General features: G+C 41.6%; 1 protein-coding gene across 4 annotated transcripts; it reads left to right on the forward strand.

Annotated features, from left to right (window-relative positions):
- The first annotated feature begins 3114 nt into the window (after positions 1-3114).
- LOC133491719 (sodium- and chloride-dependent GABA transporter 2-like) lies at positions 3115-22052 on the forward strand. Of its 4 annotated transcripts, XR_009792468.1 has the most exons (16): positions 3119-3453; positions 11470-11706; positions 11865-11999; positions 13045-13185; positions 13367-13457; positions 13659-13791; positions 13944-14078; positions 14505-14608; positions 15048-15172; positions 15482-15594; positions 16932-17069; positions 17176-17278; positions 18613-18713; positions 19281-19451; positions 19533-20359; positions 20426-22017. XR_009792468.1 is itself a non-coding variant. In XM_061803246.1 (15 exons), the coding sequence occupies exons 2-15, from the start codon at positions 11496-11498 to the stop codon at positions 19674-19676; spliced, it is 1845 nt and encodes a 614-aa protein (XP_061659230.1). In that variant the 5' UTR covers positions 3119-3453; positions 11470-11495; the 3' UTR covers positions 19677-22017. The 4 variants fall into 4 exon arrangements, 3 of the variants coding, with proteins under 3 accessions (XP_061659253.1, XP_061659230.1, XP_061659244.1); XM_061803246.1 differs by having other exon boundaries at positions 19533-22017; XM_061803260.1 differs by lacking the exon at positions 3119-3453 and adding an exon at positions 3507-3883 and having other exon boundaries at positions 19533-22018.
- Positions 22053-23191: the final 1139 nt, after the last annotated feature.

Here is a 23191-nt window from a genome sequence, read left to right on the forward strand (position 1 = left end):
CCGCGGAAGTGGATCGGACGGGATGCGGTTTGGCCGTGATGGCATATTCTCTGAATATGGCTCGAAACAATAGTGTAATATTGCTCTGTGGGCTCGAAACAATAGTGTAATATTGCTCCAGTAACTTCACTCGGTTGTGTGGTGTTGTCCTTTTCGAAAAGAGCTTCCGTGTCAGAAGGGGCGTTGTAAAAATCCGAATATCTCTGTTGTTCGGCTTCCATAGTAGCAGGCACTGGGCATTTTCAACGGACGAAGTGATGATGACGTCAAGGACAGATAATTAATATGGCGACCACTTGGATGTCGACAGACACTCAATTGCACAACTTTGTGCATGGATGACGCGCTCTCTGCTCACTTTTTTTTCGTATAGACATTGAAGAGAAAACTGTTATATGTATTTTTCATTACAATATCTATTTCAGAATGTTTATAGGGATGTCACCCACACTTTAAAGGACCAAGGGGACGACTGGTCTTCGCCAGATCGTCGCCTCGCATGCCTTGTTCCCGCACTTCCGAATTCCTGACTGCAGCCTCCCGTTTACTGACCAACGCCTGTCTCCCGACCTACCCTGTAAGCCTGTCGCTACTGATCCTGCTGCTTGTGTGGACTGACTCCCCGGTTACCGACTCTGGAACATATAAAGACTCTCTCCTTACTGCTTGCCTGTTACCCGAGTCGTGCATTTGGGTCCGCCCTCGAGTCTCATTCGTGACACTGTCTATAATGCAATTATTAAAGCATTTGTATTTTAGAATAATAATAATGGTGGCACAGTGCCACAGCTTTAAAGCGTTTGCCTCACAGTTCTGAGGTCTTGGGTTCAATCGCGGACCCGCATGTGTGGGGTTTGCATTTTCTCCCTGTGGCTGCGTAGGTTTTCGCTAGGCACTCCGGTTTCCTCCCATATCCCAAAATCATGCAATGTTAATTGGGCACTCTAAACGTCCCCTCGGTGTGATTGTGAGTGAGGCTGTTTGTCTCGATGTGACCTGTGATTGGCTGGCAACCAGTTCAGGGTGTACCCCACCTCCTGCCCGTTGGATGCTGGGACAGGGTTCATACTCAGTTTGACCAAAAAAAGGTAAGGGCTTTTTAGGGGCATTCTTAGGGGCTGACACGAAACATTTAGGGCTGACACGGAAAAAATTTAGGGCCGACACGAAAAATTTAGGGCCATCGTGGGAAATCAAGAATAAGGAAAAAAAGACTCACCCAATGGTGTCATCAACCGTTCTTGGTTCATCAAATGTTCCAGTATCTCAGTACCTGCAACAGTGATCACCTGTCGCCCCTTGTGGTAGTTCTCATTGATATGACCATTGTCAACGTCTTCACATAACAGTATACAGGAAAGCAGATTCTAACTACAATTGCAACTATATACACAAATGTCTTCTACTGATGTCTGTTTCAGCACCCCTACTCTAGCTCCTTGAGCATACCCAGTGCCTCCTCTATTTGTTGCTGCAGAGGTGCCAAAGTGGCTCTCTTGTCCCTTGCTCTGCCTCTGAATGCATTGGCCTCGGTGATAAACCTCAGATTCCTCTTTTCTTCTTCCTCCTCACACAGCCTGTCAGCCTTCTCAATAAGCGTTGATATGTCAGTCTCTATTCTGGCTTTTTTGGCTTTGAGGCAGTAGAGATGAAAAGTGGGCAGCGATGCCAAATGTATCCAGGTACGAAGTCTTCCTTTCCCCCAGTGGTAGTTTTTAACAATGTCACTGTCTGGGAACATGACTGCAAACACTTTCAAATTATTTTCACAAGATTTGCAACTGTAATGGCTGCAGATCACTTTTAAAGTCCACACGATCCCTGCCTTTAACGAGTCCGTCTTCGTGTATTGAACTACGTTCATAAAGCCTGACCTCTGGCTGGTTGAAGTTGATGGCTGGACAACTGTAGGTGCGCATTAGGGATCGCAACCGGTTACAAATAACCGGTTATAACCGGTTTTCGTTTTTTAAAACCGAAACCGTAATCGGACTTTCGAAATCGGTTAAAATTTCCAATCATTTCTTCCGGTTCCGGTACTCCAATTTGCGCTATTTTTTCAACATCATTTCCACTTTTTTCAAGTTTCGCTGTTAGAGTAAAGTTAGACTCAAAAGAACATTCACTTAAATCAAAGAAACATCAAACATGGCATCGAGGAAACACTCCAAAGTATGGGAGTAAACTTGTTTTATTGCCAGACATCAAAACACTACTCACATAACGGGGGGGACTCAGTGAACTCGTCACTCCGGAAGAGCAACAACAAAAACCCCGCACCCCGACTCGAGGTCCCGTGGGTGAGTTATGTAAACACCATTATGGTACGGTTTTTTTTGCTACAGCTGTTCGGTTAAAACCGGCTATGAAAATAAGCGTTTTTTTGCGATCCCAAGTACGCATGCACTGCTAGTACCACTCCCTGAAGTTGATGCTTCACTATCTTATTTTAGAAACAGATTCATACCAACGGAAGATGAGAGTCTTCGCCAAATCAGCGTGTCTCCTGTTTTTCCGGTGCGACTCCAGCACTTTGACGCCCATCTTTTCAAGCTGGTAACTCTGCTTGCACAGATGGCAGTAAAAAATGTGCCGATGTTTTGGATCTCGACGAACCCAGCTCCCAAACTCCTTACTTTCAACCCAAGCTTCTTGAATGATGCACTTCCCCGTGATACAAGTTTGATCGATGAAAGAACTACGCTACGTCGTAACGAAGACGAAGTGAAATGCCTACTCACGGAAACAAACAATGGAATATCGACAAGGTGACTTCCGTTGACAATTTCCGGCTGATTTGGACGCCAGATGAATCGCTATTTTTTTTTTTTAATAAAATTTACTTTTTAGGGAGAATTTTGGCGGTAGAGGTCCTTCCTTTGATTATTTTTTTTTTTTTATTTAAGGCCTTTTTAGGGGCTTGACCGGTTTTCGCGGATTTTAAGGACTTTTAGGAGACCCTAAATCCACCTTCGAAAAATTAGGGGTTTTTAGGGACTTTTAGGTCTGCGTGTGAACCCTGTGGGATAGGCTCCAGAACTCCCCGCGACGCTCCTGTGGAGAAGTGGCTAAAAAAATGGATGGATGGATATTATCATTTGAAAAAAAAAAATCAAACAACGCATTCTAAAAGAATTCTTTAACCTGTTATTTTGAATTAGATTTCACAGTTTCTGCCGACCAAAACACCAGTTGGCAAGTTATTTACTGGAAGTGAGTGACCGTTTCAGGCATTCAGACGTGGATTTTCGCTCTATTTCTTCTTCCTTTTCTTCTTTTTCTTCTTCTCCTTCTTCTTTTGCTGGTGCTTCTTCTTCTTCTTCTTCTCGTCCTTCTCCTCCTCCCCCTCCCTCTTTTGGCAGTGTACGCGCGTCACTGGAGTTAACCATTTACTTGCGAGGACTCATGGGAACTTGTTGTGTCAACTACTATGATACATTACACGCAGGCCAGGTAAGCGAAAGCCATGACCATATATCCGCAGCTTTCTAAAAGCTCATAATCAAACATAGCTTCAAATGACTCAACTTTGTCTTGACATTATATTTGAGTTTGTTTTTTACGGTTATGGTGCACCTGTCATGTGTGCGGGGGCTGCTCGGTTATTCTGTACTCCGTTAGGGACTGTAGAAGTGAGTAGCGAGAGACGGTCCTTTTAAAATAGGAATAGAATTGTTGCCGTCGAACTGAAACATTACCTTTGTACCACGTACTGAATCTGTTTAAATGCTAAGACTAAGAGACGTGCAACTGTACTGTATATTACATTACCGAACTCTACTACTATATTAGCGGAAAATATTTGTGTCAGCTGCACAATGTAGATAAAGCACACACGCCCAATGGGGTGTGCCCTTGGGGGAGGACGTCTTCGATAAGACAGGTAAAGCGACGGTTTCATAAAAGCATCAATAGCCATGAAGATCTGTGTGCCACGGGTTTGTGTTCTTTTAATTTGCTATTTAATAGTTACCTGCTAAGACAAGGGGATGGCGTTGTGTTTACTAGTGGTGACACTTGAGGACTTAAAATAATGATTTCTTGGCCATGTCATCATGGCGTTAATGTCACACACCAGACCTAGTACCAAATGAGCCATGAGGCAGAGATCGAAGTGGAGTTTTGGGATGGTGGCGAGTACAACAGTCTCGATGTGTTACTTTTTAAAAGCAAAGCGCAGCCGCAGTTCTGTGTGTGTGGTGAGCTTGCTGTGCTACAGTCACTGCACGCTACAATCCATCCATTTTTCGTGCCGCTCCTGCTCACAAACTGCACAGGAGTGCCGGAGCCTATTCCAGTTATCATCGGGCAGCAGGCGGGGGTACACCTTGATGTGGTTGCCAGCCAATTGCATGACAGACATCAGTTGCACTCGCAATCACACCTTGGGGGAATTTAGAGTCTCCAATTAATGCATATTTTTGGGATATGGGAGGAAACTGGAGTCTTCTTCTTCTTCTTCTTTTCCTTTCGGCTTGTCCCGTTAGGGGTCGCCACAGCGTGTCATCTTTTGCCATCTTAGCCTATCTCCTGCATCTTCCTCTCCAACCCCAACTGCCCTCATGTCTTCCCTCACCACATCCATAAACCTTCTCTTTGGTCTTCCTCTCGCTCATTTGCCTGGGAGCTCCATCCTCAGCATCCTTCTACCAATATACTCACTCTCTCGCCTCTGAACATGTCCAAACCATCGAAGTCTGCTCTCTCGAATCTTGTCTCCAAAACATTCAGTTTTGGCTGTCCCTCTAATGAGCTCATTTCTAATCCTATCCAACCTGGTCACTCCAAGCGAGAACCTCAACATCTTCATTTCTGCCACCTCCAGTTCAGCTTCCTGTTGTTTCTTCAGTGCCACCGTCTCTAATCCGTACATCATGGCCGCCCTCACCACTGTTTTGTAAACTTTGCCCTTCATCCTAGCAGACACTCTTCTGTCACATAACACACCAGACACCTTTCGCCAGCTTGGACCCGTTTCTTCACTTCCTGACCACACTCTCCATTGCTCTGTACTGTTGACCCCAAGTATTTGAAGTCCTCCACCCTTGCTATCTCTTCTCCCTGTAGCCTCACTCTTCCCCCTCCACTTTTCTCATTCACGCACAGATATTCTGTTTTACTTCGGCTAATCTTCATTCCTCTCCTTTCCAGTGCATGTCTCCATCTTTCTAATTGTTCCTCTGCATGCTCCCTGCTTTCACTGCATATCACAATATCATCTGCGAACATCATGGTCCAAGGGGATTCCAGTCTAACCTCATCTGTCAGCCTATCCATTACCACTGCAAACAGGAAGGGGCTCAGAGCTGATCCCTGATGCAGTCCCACCTCCACCTTAAATTCCTCTGTCACACCTAAGGCACACCTCACCATTGTTCTGCTGCCATCATACATGTCCTGTACTATTTTAACATACTTCTCTGCCACACCAGACTTACGCATGCAGTACCACAGTTCCTCTCTTGGTACTCTGTCATAGACCTTCTCTAGATCCACAAAGACACAATGTAGCTCCTTCTGACCTTCTCTGTACTTTTCCACGAGCATCCTCAAGGCAAATAATGCATCTGTGGTACTCTTTTGAGGCATGAAACCATACTGTTGCTCGCAGATACTTACTTCTGTCCTGAGTCTAGCCTCCACTACTCTTTCCCATAACTTCATTGTGTGGCTCATCAACTTTATTCCTCTATAGTTCCCACAGCCCTGAACATCCCCTTTGTTCTTAAAAATGGGAACTACAACACTTTTCCTCCATTCTTCAGGCATCTTTTCGCCCGCTAGTATTCTGTTGAATAAGTTGGTCAAAAACTCCACAGCCATCTCTCCAAATTGCTTCCATACCTCTACCGGTATGTCATCAGGACCAACTGCCTTTCCATTTTTCATCCTTTGTAGTGCCTTTCTGACTTCCCCCTTAGTAATCATTTCCACTCCCTGGTCCTTCACACTTGCCTCTTCAACTCTTCCTTCTCTCTCATTTTCTTCATTCATCAACTTCTCAAAGTATTCTTTCCATCTATTTAGCACACTACCGGCACCAGTCAACACATTTCCATCTCTATCCTTAATCACCCTAACCTTCTGCACATCCTTCCCATCTCTATCCCTCTGTCTGGCCAACCTGTAGTGATCCTTTTCTCCTTCTTTCGTGTCAAACCTGGTGTACATGTCTTCATATGCCTCTTGTTTAGCCTTTGCCACCTCTACCTTTGCCCTACGTCGCATCTCGATGTACTCCTTTCGCCTCTCCTCAGTCCTCTTAGTATCCCACTTCTTCTTCACTAATCTCTTTCCTTGTATGACTCCCTGTATTTTGGGGTTCCACCACCAAGTCTCCTTCTCCCCTTTCCTACCAGATGACACACCAAGTACTCTCCTGCCTGTCTCTCTGATCACCTTGGCTGTCGTCGTCCAGTCTTCCGGGAGCTTCGGTTGTCCATCGAGAGCCTGTCTCACCTCTTTCCGGAAGGCCGCACAACATTCTTCCTTTCTCAGCTTCCACCACATGGTTCTCTGCTCTACCTTTGTCTTCTTAGTCTTCCTACATACTACCATCCTATGCTGTCGAGCTACACTTTCCCCTATCACTACTTTACAGTCAGTAACCTCCTTCAGATTACATCGTCTGCACAAAATATAATCTACCTGCGTGGTTCTACCTCCGCTCTTGTAGGTCACTATATGTTCCTCCCTCTTCTGGAAATAAGTGTTCACTACAGCCATCTCCATCCTTTTTACAAAGTCCACCACCATCTGCCCTTCAAAGTTCCTTTCCTGGATGCCGTACTTACCCATCACTTCTTCATCGCTCCTGTTTCCTTTACCAATATGTCCATTACAATCTGCACCAATCACAACTCTCTCACTGTCTGGGATGCTCAGAACTACTTCATCTAGTTCCTTCCAGAATTTCTCTTTCAACTCTAGGTCACATCCTACCTGTGGTGCATAGCCGCTAACCACATTATACATAACACCCTCAATTTCAAATTTTAGTCTCATCACTCGATCTGATACTCTTTTCACCTCCAAGACATTCTTAGCCAGCTCTTCCTTTAAAATAACCCCTACTCCATTTCTCTTCCCATCTACTCCGTGGTAGAATAATTTAAACCCTGCTCCCAAACTTCTAGCCTTACTACCTTTCCACCTGCTCTCTTGGATGCACAGAATATCAACCTTTTTCCTAATCATCATGTCAACCAACTCCTGAGCTTTTCCTGTCATAGTCCCAACATTCAAAGTCCCTACACTCAGTTGTAGGCTCTGTGCATTCCTCTTTTTCTTCTGACGCTGGATCCAGTTTCCTCCTCTTCTTTGTCTTCGACCCACAGTAGCTGAATTTCCACCGACACCCTGCAGGTTAGCAGTGCCGGGGGCGGGCGTTGTTAACCCGGGCCACGACCGATCCGGTATGAGATTCTTTAGATGAACCTCATATTTGTTTGGCACAGTTTTTACGCCGGATGCCCTTCCTGACGCAACCCTCTGCATTTATCCGGGCTTGGGACCGGCCTACAGATTGCACTGGTTTGTGCCCCCATAGGGCTGCATTTGGGAGGAAACTGGAGTGCCCGGAGAAAACCACTCCAAGCAGTTGCTCCACCGTGCAGCAGATAAAGTTGCGGGCTTGATTAAGGATGGAATCTGAAGACCTTAAAATAACTTCCTGAGTTGTTTTACCCGTGTATGTAGTTGTTACCATACCATTATCATAATTTATTGACATTACACTGAGACAGATATTTTTAAAGAGGTCAATCGACATTCAATTTCAAAACTAAATATTCATATAATCAAATCATTTTATTTCATCATGATCTAGCAGTAGAGGATCTATCTCTTCCTAAAGCATTGAAAGAGGAAACATTTTCCACTTCAAGATAACACGGTACCCCAGGAGAACCATTCACATTTAGATATATGGACAGACTAGTCTAATGTTAGAACTTAGATCAAGTCAAAGTAAATCACAATCTGTTATTTATTATAGTTATATACTGAAACATTACCGGTGTTATATCCCAGAATATCTTTAGGAATGCATGTTGAAAGCTGAATGATGCTCCCAAACAGTTTTAAGGTTAATGTTATGTTGCCTCCTATATTTAAAATACAGAATTAGCTTTTTGTCCACTGTATTGTCTGTGCTTTCATCCTTGATTAGTCTGTGCCAAGGTGGAATTTTAACATTATACACCATCTCATCCTGTACTTTCTACTTTGGCTTCAGACCAGACCTTTTTTACTCTAAAAAGAGAAAATCTCATCCAGTTTCATCCTGAAATTAATTAAAGCAGCAGCAATTTTTTTTTTTTTAACTTTTAGCATTATTATCGAGAGAAAGCGCAAGCAGCATGTCTCTGCTCTACGTGGTCCAGACTGTGTGGGTGGATGGTGTTTGTAATTCTGAGTGTACCCTTTTAAGAGCTGAAGGAGGGTGGACAGGTAAACTAGCAGGAGACCTTGTGCTTCTGTGTTTGGAAAAAAAAAATTTATTTACTGTCTTGTATGGCAGTGGTTAGCAACTTGGTTTGGCCCGGGGTCAATTTATGATTATTATTTATTTTGCTGACAGTTCAGTCGCAGGCTGAAATTCCATTTTAATCAGGAAATCCCCACTTTTCCAATTTTTTTCCCTCATTTTTATGATTGTATTGTCTATAAAGCCTTGTGAGGATAACCGGCACAGAAAATGGATGGATATTGTGTATAAAGATGTAATTTAATGACTATATTCATTTAGAAGAAATGAATTTCTTACAGGCCGTTGTTATTGTGTCACTGCTGTAGTTCCCTGCAGTGTCGTGAAACAGATGCGAATAAACATATGACAATAAAGAGGTCGCTGTCTTTAATTATTAAGACTCTTTTAAGACTTGATGGGTAACTACAGTAACTGGTTACAGTATTTTAAACAATAAATGCTTCTCTTAGCCAAATTTATATATTCGACTTTAAAATAACCTCTTGGCCTACTTTAATGTTTTGGCTATCCATTACTAATGCTGCCTATTCTCGGGTGACATTTGATGCTGTTGTTTCTTTATGTTGGGATAACGTGTGAGATTTTAGCTCAAGCTCATTAGCTAGCAACCTACCAAAAATTCACAGTCAAAGCAATTAAAAGAAAGGATGATTTCAAATGTAGGAAATTCAAAGAAGAGTGGAAACTAAAATCCGTGTTAGAATTGGCAGTGAGCCTGTTATGGCTCACGGGCCACTAGTTACCAACCTATGCTGAATCAAATTTGTCATTGCTGGAAACCAGGAGTCTCAAATGGATTTTTGGCGTGGGCCACATCGTAGTTGTGATTTCCCTCTGAGGGCTGTCTGAACTTTGAAACCATATAGCCAATATTATATTTTATAAGCACACAAACAAATTGGTAGCTAACCATTGTTCATTTACTCTTAAAAGGGGGACAGGTAACGATGCTTGCAATTCACAGCCAAAGGTGAAAATGAGTCACTTTTTATTTTATTTTTATTTTTCCAAGAAACATAAAGTTAGAACACTTGATTTGATTCTGTGGGTCAGATTTTGCCTATGGGCCTTGAATTTATTAGTTGTGCTGTAGAGAGAAAACGCCCCACTTTTCAGGTTTTTTTTTTTGTTAAAAAAGTATAAAATATCCAATAAGTTTTGTTCCATCTCATGATCGTATCCCACTGTTGTTGATTCTTGACAAAAAAAATTAATTTCATATCTTTGTGTTTGAAGCCTGAAATGTGGCAAAAGGTTTAAAAGTTCAAGGGGCCGAACACTTTCAAAAGGCACTGTAGTTTGAAATCCTTTGCTTCAGTAACTGCATCTCTCCTTTGAAATCACCAAACATTTACAATTTTGTGTTGTTCTTTTGTCATGATTTTCCATTTCTATATTGCAGCCTCTTTCAGTTATTGTTTCTTTTTGGAGGGGTTTCTATCGTAGGTAACTGTAATGTTCAAAAGTGTTTAAGTCTGGAGATTGACTTGCATGGTAGCAGTGGTAAAGTGTTCATTTCTATGGAAGTAAATATGTGCCAGTAGGATTTGAATTAAAAAGGCCACTGAAAATTTTATGTTGTATTTTTTTAGACATATTTTGACTACGTTTTAAAATTCATAATGATATTTCAAAGTGATCACATTTTCAATATCTGTACTTTAGTTTAACTTTTCAATGTTAACAAATTCGGCATATTAAAAAAATCAACCTTTCAAAATTCAAACGCAATATTTTCAGTCTCCTGGTGGAGTCGCAGTTATGCTTTCTTAGTCACGTGACGTCACATACTAAGAAAGCGTAACTGGATTGGCTGGCGTTCTGACCTGAAGTAACCCTGCCTGGTGACACAGATGGGGAATTTTAGACAGCAAATTGTAGCCAGTTGAATTTTTAACATTGAAAAGTTACACTGAAATACAACCATTGAAAATGTGATCACTTTACATTTCAAATTCAAATCCTGTTTTCTGTGGCATTTCAAATTCAAATCTAGGTGGCACATATTTACCTTCATAAAAGCGTAACTGGATTGGCTGGCTGTTGGGTTCTGACATCTTTTGCTTATGTCTGTGACCTGAAGTAACCCTGCCTGTTTTACACTGAATTCAGATGTTGAATTTCAGACTGGGAATTTTAGCCAGTGGAATCTCAGGAGACTGAAAAATATTGTTTCAATTTTGAAAGGTTTATTATTTTTTTTTTTTCATATGCCGAATGGTTAACATCGAAAAGTTAAATTGAGATACAGCTATTGAAAATGTGATCACTTTGAAATAACGATGTGAATTTTAAAATGTAGTCAAAATATGTATTCAAAAATACAATGTAAAATTTTCAGTGGCATTTTTAATTCAAATCCTAGTGGCACATATTTACTTCCATACGTTTCCCCCACCAAAAGGTTGCGGATTTGATCCTCATCACTTGTGACTATGTCAAAGTGTCCTAGTGCAAGATACCTAATCCCCAGTTGCTCCTGATACTGCATTACCAGTATGTGACTCAGGAGACAGTGATCAAGCTCACAGTACGTTGACTTTTGCTGGCACGTTGACTGTATATGAACGTGAAAGTGCATATGCTTGCCCATTGTAAAACTTCCTTCTTTCCCCAATGGAATCTTTTGCTATTTAGGCGCAACGTTCTGGAGGGCATTATCGTCTTGCATAATGAAAGGTCTCCCAATCTGTTTGGTTGCATCTTTTTTTTAATTGGCAAGCAAAACGTTTCTGTCGCCATCCATTTTCTATGTCTCTTTTCCTCATTAGGGTGACAAGTGGCGTCCAGTTCAGGGTGTACCATGCCTAGATGTGAGCTGGGTAAAGGGCCCCAGCTCACTTATGATCTGAACGAGGCTATGCGCTGTACTTCAGAAACAAATATTAAGCGCTAAGTGGAATGGGAGAAAAAAAGACAAAACTCAAATCAACAACATTTTCTATTTCACTTATTCAGTTATTTGGTATCTTTCAAAGGGTTTTGTGCACATTTGACTTAACCAATGATGACATCCCAGCCAATGCCAGGCGAGCCATTGATGAACAATGTCCATAATGGAAGATTCCTTGACCAGGTGAAAATCAACAATGCTGACCTTAATGCCAGGGGCCAGTGGGCCAGCAAGGCTGAGTTCCTTCTGGCCGTGGCGGGCCAGATCATTGGCTTGGGCAACGTATGGAGATTCCCATACTTGTGCTACAAAAACGGAGGAGGTAACTAAATAAAAGAACACAATGCAGGAGTGACAATATCAACTGATTTTGCCGCATCATCTCATTTACTTTCTAATCTTTTTATTGCATTGATAACGTTTTTTCTTTCTACATCACAGCATGAATAATAAAAAAGTAAATTTTATGTGTGTGTCCAGGTGTGTTCTTTGTACCATACCTTTTGTTCCTGGTGCTATGTGGTATCCCCCTCTTCCTCCTGGAGACTTCACTGGGCCAGTATACAAGCCTGGGCGGGGTCAGTGCCTGGAGATCCGTGTGCCCAATATTTGGAGGTATGTGTTTACTGCACCTATTATTTACAGGACAAATTAAATTGACTGACAAATAATTATCAAATAGAACATCTAAGTTCAGCAAACAACAGCATTTGTTATTGCGCTTGCTTTCTTCTCTGCCCAAGTTAAATTGGCACAGTTGAGAGTATAATACTGAGTTACAATCTATAGCAAAAATTAGATTAGCCACCTCCTGGATTCATGACACCATCCGCATGTTCTTTATCCGTCATAAAACAAGTACCCTACTAACTAACAAGCAGATGCAAAAACAAAAACTAGTTTGAGACTCCAGAAATGTCATCACACTTTTATTTGGCCTTGGAGGAGATCTGTGCTATACTTATGCTAGTGTTCCTAAAACAAAAGCGCAAATGGAACCCTGAAAGTTTTATACAAAACTCTATTGGCCTGATTAACTAAAATCCCAAAACAAGGACGCTGAATTGTATTTTCACTCACTGTAATAGATACTGAGCATTTAAACATGGATAATGCCGTTTTTAAGAGGGGTTTATATATTTATTTATAGGTTCCGCTGTTTTCACCATGGAAAACTTCAGAAGAGCACTCCAAGCACAAAATTAAGTTTGAAACTGATAGATAAATATTTCTTTCCATTCATAAAGTGTGTTTTGTTAATTATAACATATGAACTCTGCTCTCATATGAGAGAAATGTTTAGTACTACCTTGTCTCGCTCTGATATTTTGATAAAATAAAAATACCTGTTGAATGAATACCAGTTGCATCAAGGCTTACGATAACTGCCTGTTCATGTCAGTGAATATGATTTGTAGCTTGTAAACAGTTGGGCATTTTGTAGCAGCCTCGTTGTCTTTGTAGTTGTATTACCAGGATATCTTTTGCATGAAGGATTATGTACAACTTAGTAATTAGTAAATAATAATAATAAATCAGCTTCCACATCTGTTTGCGTGAGCAATCAAATTTGTGCCCATTTATCCGTGTACTGTATTTACTTGTGGTCCACAACCGTTCATTATGATTACAAGATGTGCTTTTTCTTGTCTGTCTGCAGGTCTAGGCTATGCTAGCCAGATGATGATCCTGCATGGATGTGTGTACTACATTGTCATACTGGCCTGGGCTCTGTTCTACCTGTCTTCTAGTTTACAGGCAGAACTTCCCTGGTCGCACTGTAACAACTCATGGAACACTGGTCAGTTATCGCACTAGCTGCTGTCAAGTGCACACATTGACAGAATCCACAGTCGCCACATAACTCTAATCTGAAAAAGTGCAAATAAATAAAAAATGAATTGAATAAAAATTTGTGCACCTGTCCACACGTGGAAAGCTGCAGTGTGAAGTCTGATGTAAATTTGTATGCTTCCTGGTAGATGCTTGTTTCATGTTTGAGCATCACAACCAGACATTCAATGTGAGCAACCTACCTGGAAACGCCACCTCCCCTGTTATGGAATTTTGGGAGTGAGTGTATCCATATTAACGATTCATTATTCAGAATTCAATGTTTTGCTTGTAAAAAACTCTGTGTGTGTGTGTGTGTGTGTGTGTGTGTGTGTGTGTGTGTTGTGTGTGTGTGTGGTGTGTGTGTGTGTGTGTGTGGTGTGTCTGTGTGTCTGTGTGTGTGTCTGTGTGTGTGTCTGTGTGTGTGTCTGTGTGCTCCAGGCGAGAAGTGCTCCACCTGTCGAATAGCTTGGACAAGCTTGGCCCAATTAGCTGGAAGTTGGCCCTGTGTCTTGCTATTGTCTGGCTCGTCTGCTACTTCTGCGTGTGGAAGGGCATTAAATCCACAGGAAAGGTGAACATATAAAGCCTTCACTTTCACCAAAAAGTATTTAATAGCAGAAGGGATTCCCGTGGACCTGTCTGACATTATACACTTCATTTTGTAGTTTTCCATTGCTTTTAATTGTTATCCTTATTTTTTCCTTTGCAATTTGTACTTTTTAGGTGGTATATGTCACAGCCACTTTTCCATATGTGATGCTTTTTGTGCTGCTGGTGCGAGGTGTCACCCTGCCTGGAGCAGCGCAGGGAATCTTATACTACCTCAAACCCAACCACACTCGCCTGGCAGACCCGCAGGTGCAGAAGGACATACTTGTCTGTAAAACATGAACTTAAGGTTTCTTATCGCATTGTGTTCTAGGATGTAGATACTACTTCTTCTCTTCCTTTCAGCTTGTCCCGTTAGGTGTCATCTTTTTCCATCTAAGCCTATGTCTTGCATCTTCCTCTCTAACACCCACTGTCCTCATGTCGTCAATCACAACATCCATCAACCTTTTCTTAGTTCTTCCTCTCCCTCTTTTGGCTGGCAGCTCCATCCTCAGCACCCTTCTAACAATATACTCACTCTCTCGGACCAGGGCATGTCCAACCCATCAAAGTCCAAATTCTTGTATTATAGAGAACATCAACCAACAGAATTCAGAATCAATATTTTATTACAAGATTGGTCACAAGGCTTTCAAGCATGTACCTTTTCTTCACTGTCTCCTCTCTTTATAGGTATGGATGGATGCGGGTACCCAGATCTTTTTCTCTTATGGGATCTGTTTGGGGAGCCTCACAGCCCTCGGCAGTTACAACAAATTCAACAATGACTGTTACAAGTAAGACACTTTGTCATACAGTCATACACACAAACCCACACAAATTAATTATCCATTTCAAGACTCTACTCTGTGAAATGGGAGAAGCTGTTGGTCAGATTGCTTCTAGAAAGAATGAATGGAATGGCCCGAGAAAACACATTTGGACATAGCCACACCTGAAAGAAAAGCCTCATCCACCCAAATTCCCACACTCCACTGAGTCATGCCCAAAAACAGCTAAGCACTTAACTTTTGGGTTATTTTCATCGTTAACCTACAATGCTTGGCCATCAACTCACTACGTACTGTTGCCAAATGCAGTATCTGCTGTTTTGTTTTAATTTTGTTTTCCACACTATTTCATTTCTTGTGTGTGTGTGTGTGTGTGTGTGTGTGTGTGTGTGTGTGTGTGGTGTGTGTGTGTGTGTGTTGTGTGTGTGTGTGTGACTGCTTACAGAGATTCATACCTTCTGTGCCTCTTGAACAGTAGCACCAGTTTCTTGGCAGGTTTTGCAATCTTCTCAGTGCTAGGATTCATGGCGGAGGAGCGAGGAGTGGATATCGCCACTGTGGCTCAATCAGGTGAAAACATCTCCAATACATGTTAACCAAATATTTTTTTTATTTACCTTTCCGGTGTATCACACCAGTGGAGAGTAAGATACCTTTTGTTTGATGTTGCCATGTGTGAAGAACAAAGGCCTACTTGTTCCAAAGTTACAATTTTCAGAGTTGGAGCTGTTATCATATGTCACGTCTCGATATTGCAGATTGCGTTAGCATACGTCAGTGGACCTGATTTCAGCCACTATGTGAGAATTAACTGTGGCTCTTTGTGGCTTGAGAGTAACTTTTAGGCAAGATATATTTTTGTGGTTAATGTCGTAACAGGACCTGGCCTGGCTTTCATCGCCTTCCCCAGAGCTGTTGCCATGATGCCTCTTCCCCAACTCTGGGCTACCTGCTTCTTCCTCATGATCATCATGTTGGGGCTGGACACACAAGTTGGTCTCGGTCTCTGTCTCGGTCTCTGTCTCGGTCTCTGTCTCTGTCTCTGTCTCGAGACAGAATGTTGTGGGTTCTCTTGGGAAAAACCACTACCGGCGCATAATTTGACTGGACAAACCAGAATCAGAGTTAGCCTCATGTCGATAGCCAAAGCTAAAGTTGCTAGTCACTGGAACAGTTTCGCTGTGCAATGGGGGGGGATTTGAAATACGCCCTTCTCCAATATTGAAAATGTTTTTCAGGGACAGTGGAAGGTGAATAGAGCTGTGAAGGTCAGCAGAACGATAGCCAGGGGTATCAAGCTTGTTCTTATCTTGTGCCACATTGAAGTTAGTTTCCCTCAGAGAGCCGTTATAGCCAGCATGTGTAAATCCTAGATATCATATATAATGATGTTCTTTATCTCTATGGTGTAAATAACTAAAATTTTGGTATGCTAGTGTGCTGGAGCCTACCCCAGCAATCTTCGGGCAGGAGATGGGGTGTACCCTGAGCTGGTTGCGAACCAATTGCAGGGTACATATAAACAAACAACCGTTTGTACTCACATTAATACCTAGGAACAATTTAGAGTTTTCAATTGAACTAAAGTGCATGTTTCTGGGATATGGGAGAAAACTGGAGCACCCAGAGAACCCATGGTTTGGTGGGAGAACTTCCCCATAGTTTGCAACCGGCGCACCAAGAGAAAACCCATGCAGGAACGTGGAGAAAATGCAAACTCTACACAAGGGAGGCCGGGACCGACGGCCGAACTGTGTGGCAGATGCGGCAGCCAGTTGACATCCACCGTGCCGCCACACATACATATTATTAACAATATACAAAAAAAAAAGATTCTAAGTAAATCAAAATCATAATACTGTACATCTAAACACATGCACATCTCCCTAACAGTGACAGTCTACACATCAAGGCACAAGATTAAGCATTGTTGGAATGTCACTGCTAAATCAGTATTTTAGTGATTTATTGATAGATTATTTTTCAGCATTCTAAATTTGTACAATTTTAATGAAATTAGTGAACATTGCCATGAATGTTTTTTTTTTTACGAATAGTTTCTTAAAGGGTCTTAAATAATACAGTATAATGGCACTAAATACAAAATAATTACGAAAACCTCATATATCATGAATATACAGTGTCAGTGCCATTTTTGACCAAGCTACCACAACGTGTCTTGTCAGGCCACCAATTACCAAAGCTTCATGTCAGACCCTGCACACACAGTGTCCCTGTCATATACTGTACCTAACAATCTTCCTTGTCAATGATATTTTGTATAGCATCTTATGCTTAAAAAAAAGTCTGAAATCTCCCTGTGGTACAGTTTGTAAGTCTGGAGGCGCTGATGACATCTGTGACCGACTTGTACCCCCATCTGATCAGACGTGGCTACCGCAGAGAGCTGTTACTGCTGTTTATCTGTGTTGTATGCTTCTTGATCGGGCTGATCATGGTGACGCCGGTAACATGAGCTTTTAGTGAACATCTTCAACTAAGCTGCCAGTTTGGATTTCATGATGCTTAGTAATCAACTGTGGGGGCGCTTTGTCTCCCTGCCGGCGATCCAGGGTGGTCTGTATGTGTTCCAGATATATGATCATTTCTCCTGCAGTGGAGCCAGCTTGCTGCTCCTATCCATCTTCCAGTCTATTGCAATTGGCTGGATCTATGGTATGAATCATACACTGTCGCACATCCAAGCATTCAAGTTGCATATTTTTGCTTGCATGTATTCGGATCGTTGAAAATTAAACATAAGAGCTAATAGAGAGCAGGAGCAAAATGACACAAAAACAGTCTTTGTTATTAAATTACTTTCACGGTCTAGCTTTCCACTTCCTGCCTTCCGTGGACATTCCACTCAAGAGTCGGTAGACCGAGCATGGCCGCAGCTTACCCTCTGTTGTAAGGAGACTGGCTCAAAGCCAGGCCCTTGTCTGTCTCCTCTGGACCCTCAATCAGCCCCTGGGCCCCCTCCTCGCCTCAAAGTCTAGTGGCCGCAGGGAACCACTATTTAAGCCAGACCTGCCCAGGGATGAGGGCATTTTTTAAAAACAATTCTGACATGGTGGAATCAACCATTTGGACACAAACTGTGCAAGAACATGCCCTGGCATATCAATTAAGGTTTAAAAAATGCTATACAAACAGAACTATCTTTACATCTTGAGATTAAATGTTAGTAAGGTACTCTGCAGCTTTTTTATGGCTCTCAGGAGTAGATGAATGTGCTGGGGTTCAGAAAAGAAGAACTTTGAAGGGGAATTCCACAGAAATCTAAACTCCACGAAGCGTTTTGCTCCTAATTTTTATGACTATTGCTGTGACAGCCACAACAATAACAAAATGTCAGTTGAGCATAAACTTGGGGCTCTGTGACAAAAATGACAAGGTTGTGAAGCTATGTCACTCAGTGCCTATGTTGGCTCACTACCCAAAGTTCAGTGTTCTCGTTTGGAATTTTATATACCGTATTTTCGCAACCTTGCAGCCAATCATATTTAAAGGTGCTGCCTCTGTTGCGGGTTCAATTTCAGTACTTAACACATATATAAGGCACACAGAATTATTTGGTGAAGGCATAGTGGCACTCACAAAACAGTGAGGTACATTTGTACCTTTATTTTTGTAACCAGAAGAACAAGCTGCTACTTTTTTCCCCACTACGACCAGTGCAAGCAAGTCACCAGTCAACACTCCATCCTCATCCACGGTGTGACACCAAACCAAAATTATTACACCACAGCTAACAGAACAACACAACCAACAGGAAATGCTCCCAGTCAGTTAAAAATTCTGGACATCAGTTCACATACAAGCCGCTCCACATTATAAGGTGCTCTGTCCATTGTTGAGAAAATGTAAGAGTTTTAAGTGAGCTTTATAGTCGTTAAAATACGGTACTTTGTCCTTTGTCCTCATGTCATAGCAGTAAAACATATTGCAATATATTTTATTTTTTTAATTTAAAAAAAAAATCTATTTTATTTATTTATTGCCCAAAGGTGCTGAGCGCTTTAGTTCAAACATCAAGGACATGACAGGCCACAACACCCTGCTTCTTTTCCAGCTGTGCTGGAAATACCTGACGCCAGCTGTGTGCACTGTAAGTGTATCTTGGTCTGCAACTTATGATTTCAATAATTAGGTAAGCTGCTGATTATTATTTTTTTATTAATCAATTACATTTTTAAAAATGATCCATCCTTTTACTCTAAAAAAGGAATTTTTTTTTTCAAGTTGGCAGAAGAGAAAATGCTAAAATTAAATTCATTTTAATTCAAGGCCCGGCTTAGTTCATAACCTCTTAAGAAAAATGGCAAAAATTATTGCTCATTATTGTGCAAAGTAAAAGTAGACGTTTTGAAATGTCTTATTTTGTTGAAACACTAACATAATTCATCCGCTTTCACGGTGGACCACAGAAATCTGAGAACATTGACTTAAATTCCAAGGATTGGACACAAGCGTCCCAGCTATCTTCAGTCGGGGGGGAATACACTCTGAACTGGTGTCCAGCCAATCGCAGAGGATTTGGACCATTTTAAGTTAATGATTAATCAAGTTTCAAAATAGTTACTTATTAATTTGGTAATCGTTTAGTTGTCACTTAAGTCCTGCACTACATTTGTATCCCATGTTTTGATGAAAACCTTCTTTGTGTGACTTGTAGGCTACCTTCCTGTTCTCCCTGGTCTGCTGGTCTCCATTGAGTTTGGGGAAAGGCCTGATCACTCCAGGTTGGGCGACAGCACTCGGGTGGCTCCTCACCCTGTCCTCTGTGTCTCTGCTTCCAATTTGGGCCATCTATGCACTTGCCATTACGCCTGGCACCCTCACACAGGTTCAGAGTTGTCCCTCAGCTGCTTGTGTTCCTTCCTAGAGCCCAAATATTTAACTTCTGTATGTTCTTGTCATCCCATAGCGCTTTCACCATCTGTGCAACCCCACCTTAAACTCACCACAAGCCTTTCAACGCTATCCTGACAACTCGACCACATACCGCCTTGCACTTCCCCTCAGCGAGAAGCCGAAGGAAGTAATCGGCAACAGTATTGGCCCTCCATGATGCACCGATGCCATGTTGAAGTCATTCAAGCGGGTGGAGTCAGTTTGGATCTGAGACTCAAAAATCTTTGCCCACCCAGCAAATACAAATCCAGTCAGTTTGTGGCAGCAGAATCATTATTATTATTATTTCTTAATTTTACATTTTGGGGGAATTTTTATTATTTTTTTAAAGGGTACCAATATAACCAATACTTTACATTGCGGTGGTGGTATTAACAAGACATACTGCTGTTCATTGATTACTTGACAATCGTGACTGTGCAACAACAAAACATTGAGTCTTTTGTATTTCCTGATAAAGGGCATTATAGCATATGTTAGCATATATCACTGGACTCTATTTTTCTCCCCTCTAAGTTGATAGCCAATCAGATAGCCGCATTGTCTTAACCCCTGGCTTGACCTGCCCCTCTCGCCATATTGTCCCACAAGCAATCCTGGTTGTCAGTAGTGTGCGCTTGGCAAACGTAATGTTACGAAGAAAATGGTCCTCAGATGCACTCGGGGACGTGCAAATCTGATGAAAGATATCCTGCTAGATTACAAGGGGCCTGGTTGATTCATTTTCCAAAGCCTAAAACACAGTTGACGAAGTTTCTACGATGGATTAAGGTTCGTGGAAGACTGCACGTACAACTAAATGTGAACAATATCAACAAACGCAAGGCTGTATGTTTGAAGGTAAGTGAGGGAGAAGTGTCTTCACTCAGTTTGATTTAACTCTTAACAGTGCTTTATACATTGCAGGAGAACAACTTTCACTTTGGTAATGCATCACTGACCTGCTGAATGAAGTGTGTAATGTTTTATGCCGAAGAGTCGGGTTAGTGATACTAAATGCACGATGTCATGCAAGATAAATGTCTATTTGCCTATTTGTATCACATCGGACTTTTAAGACAGAGGACTGGGTTCAATTATGACCCACGTCAAATGAATACACCCATTCACTTATAAAGACTAGAATGATATTACTCCTGATCTTTCCAAGTAAAAAGTACTCACCCTGCTTTACATGAGCAGTATGATTCCACTATTTTATCCTGTTGGATTTCAATATGAAGTTTGTGAGGCTTCAAAATTTTGCATCGATCGCCAACATTTCGCTGTAACTCTGACATTGCGTCCTGCTCCGTCCAAAATCTTAATTCCATGTACATATCCTTGCATGAAATATTCGAGACCTCTGCAGAACTCCCTTAGACAAGTCTGATGCATTTGGCAAAAAACACCGCAATATTATCTGGAATATGCAATAGATGATCAACTTCAAACATTTTATGTTCAATCGCCATTTTGAAATCTTGTGGGACATGACTAAGGGGGCGGAGCTTAAGGTTGCCATTGGAAAGGTCCGTTGCTATACTATCTAAGAGCTCAGCCTTTGAGAAGCAGGTCTCTTATTTGGGGACATAAAAACAAAGTATCTTTGTTTTGTTTTTTCTTTGCTTCCAACAGAGCTTGTCATTGGGGTAAATTCTCTAAATTTGGTTATGAAGTAGAACATTATACTGCAAACAAATGCCTGATGTTATACATCAATTGTCACCTGACTACCATGATTGACCCCATCTTTGAAGTAAAAATGCATCATTGTTCATGTTAAAGGGGAAGCCCTCAAATTTTGACTCCCATGATATACCAAGTAAGTAGCTCTGTGAGAACATCCTTCTAGATGTAGAGACATCCAAGAACTTTTTGTAACCTGCTTTATTTGGACTTTGTTCCAGCTTCAAATTGTTTACATGGCAACAGGTTCTGCTGTAGGTTTTACATCAGCCAAACTCGTTATTTGCCAAAGTATCAAGTGCTTTACACAAGACTTACCTTTTTTAATCACTTTAACTCAAGTGTGCAAGTTGTATGGGTAGTTTCTTCAAACCAAACAGAAATTATGAAGCTGTGAATCCTGCAATGAGCATGCTTGCTGCAACACTATCGTAAAATAACGTACCACTCCAATGACAGGAAAGTTTGTGTGTGTCTGATGGATTTGCTGACGGCATTTTTACACGACTGTACTACAAAGAAAGGTTCCTGATACTTTTATTTTATTTTGTTATAGTCGATATGCACAGAGAAATTACAATTACTCTGAATAGAATCTTTCAATTGCCATGACATCACAGTACTTGAGACTCTGTCAAAATGTGAAAGAATATTGTAAATCTGTTAAAATGGGTATTAATACCTGAACCATTCTGAACTTTTAGTACTACAACACTGAAATCAAGCGTGTGTGAGAGAGAACAAGTAACCTTTTAGGCAGCTCTTCATTATTTGTATACAGTAAGTCAATACATACGCTATACATTGTGAACTAAAGCATGTGTCCCATGTTTTTTTTTTTTCAAGTGTATGTTCCTGATTTGATATACATCACCCGTAGTAATAGCTCGAGGTGAAGTGAGAAAGATAGAGATTATTCCACAGTAGTTGGATTGGGTGATGGGATTCTGACACCACCACTTAGAGACACAGCTCAACGCTTACATAAACGGATCGGTTTGTCAATGATCTGTAATGGATCCTCTCCTTTCCCAGTCACGGCAGGCGGTGGGCTGGTAGCATACACGTGGTGTGCCACGTGGAGGCCCTCGGTCGTTGTTTTGTTGATGTTCTGTTTTCAGCTTGCGGGTAAACGTGTGTGTTGGAGTGTAATGTTGGCAGTTTATGTCCATATGGTTGCTTTGGCATCTATCACTCTCAGATGATGGGGATTAAAATTCATCCAATGGGTGAGTGTGTGATGTTCAAAGAGGGGAGGAGAACCTTGTGGGGATTCGAGCCAAAGTGCGTGACCCGTCTGCCTGACATCAGAACAACATGATCAAACATCCTCCATCACACAAATTCCTTATTTGCTTTGGCTTTACATATGACTTTTACTGCGGCTAATACACTTGACAGTTTGGTGTGATGTTCAAGCAGCCAGCAGTCCACGAGACTTGGGGGGGGGGGTGTATTGCATAATAGCTCAATGAATTGGACGTGAAGTTCACCTTGGTACTGGAAAACGTTCCGCGATCTAATAGTAATATTTCTTATGAAGACACATCTATGTGCATTTGGTTAGTTTGTTTCTATAACACCACAAGATCAAAACCTAAAAATAATGGTAAACTGGAAGAAAAAAAAAGTCATTTGAGTTTACATAGTTTGAACACACTAGTTGCACATGATTAAGTGTTCAACTAACAGATACTGTATGATTTATTTTTGATGAAAATAAGGTGAAGTTAGTGAAGTCACTATAGCACATTTAAATCATGTGCAAGTGAAAATTCAATCCTTTTTTTCTGGATAATACATAGACTAAGGTTCCCATTTGAAATTGATTTGTTGACCGGGAAGAGGGTGACCAGAGAGGGCTCCCCAACATGTGCAGGGGCCCTGTGACATTTGTGCCCTTTTCCCCACAGTTCACCAGCCCCTGGTGCAAGGACTTTGCCCAATATGCATACTTTTGTCGAGGATGAGAATGCATCCTTTGGGGTTTTGTTCTCTGTCAAC

The sequence above is a fragment of the Syngnathoides biaculeatus genome, chromosome 2 (genome assembly GCF_019802595.1).
Source record: "Syngnathoides biaculeatus isolate LvHL_M chromosome 2, ASM1980259v1, whole genome shotgun sequence".
Lineage (NCBI taxonomy): Eukaryota > Metazoa > Chordata > Actinopteri > Syngnathiformes > Syngnathidae > Syngnathoides > Syngnathoides biaculeatus.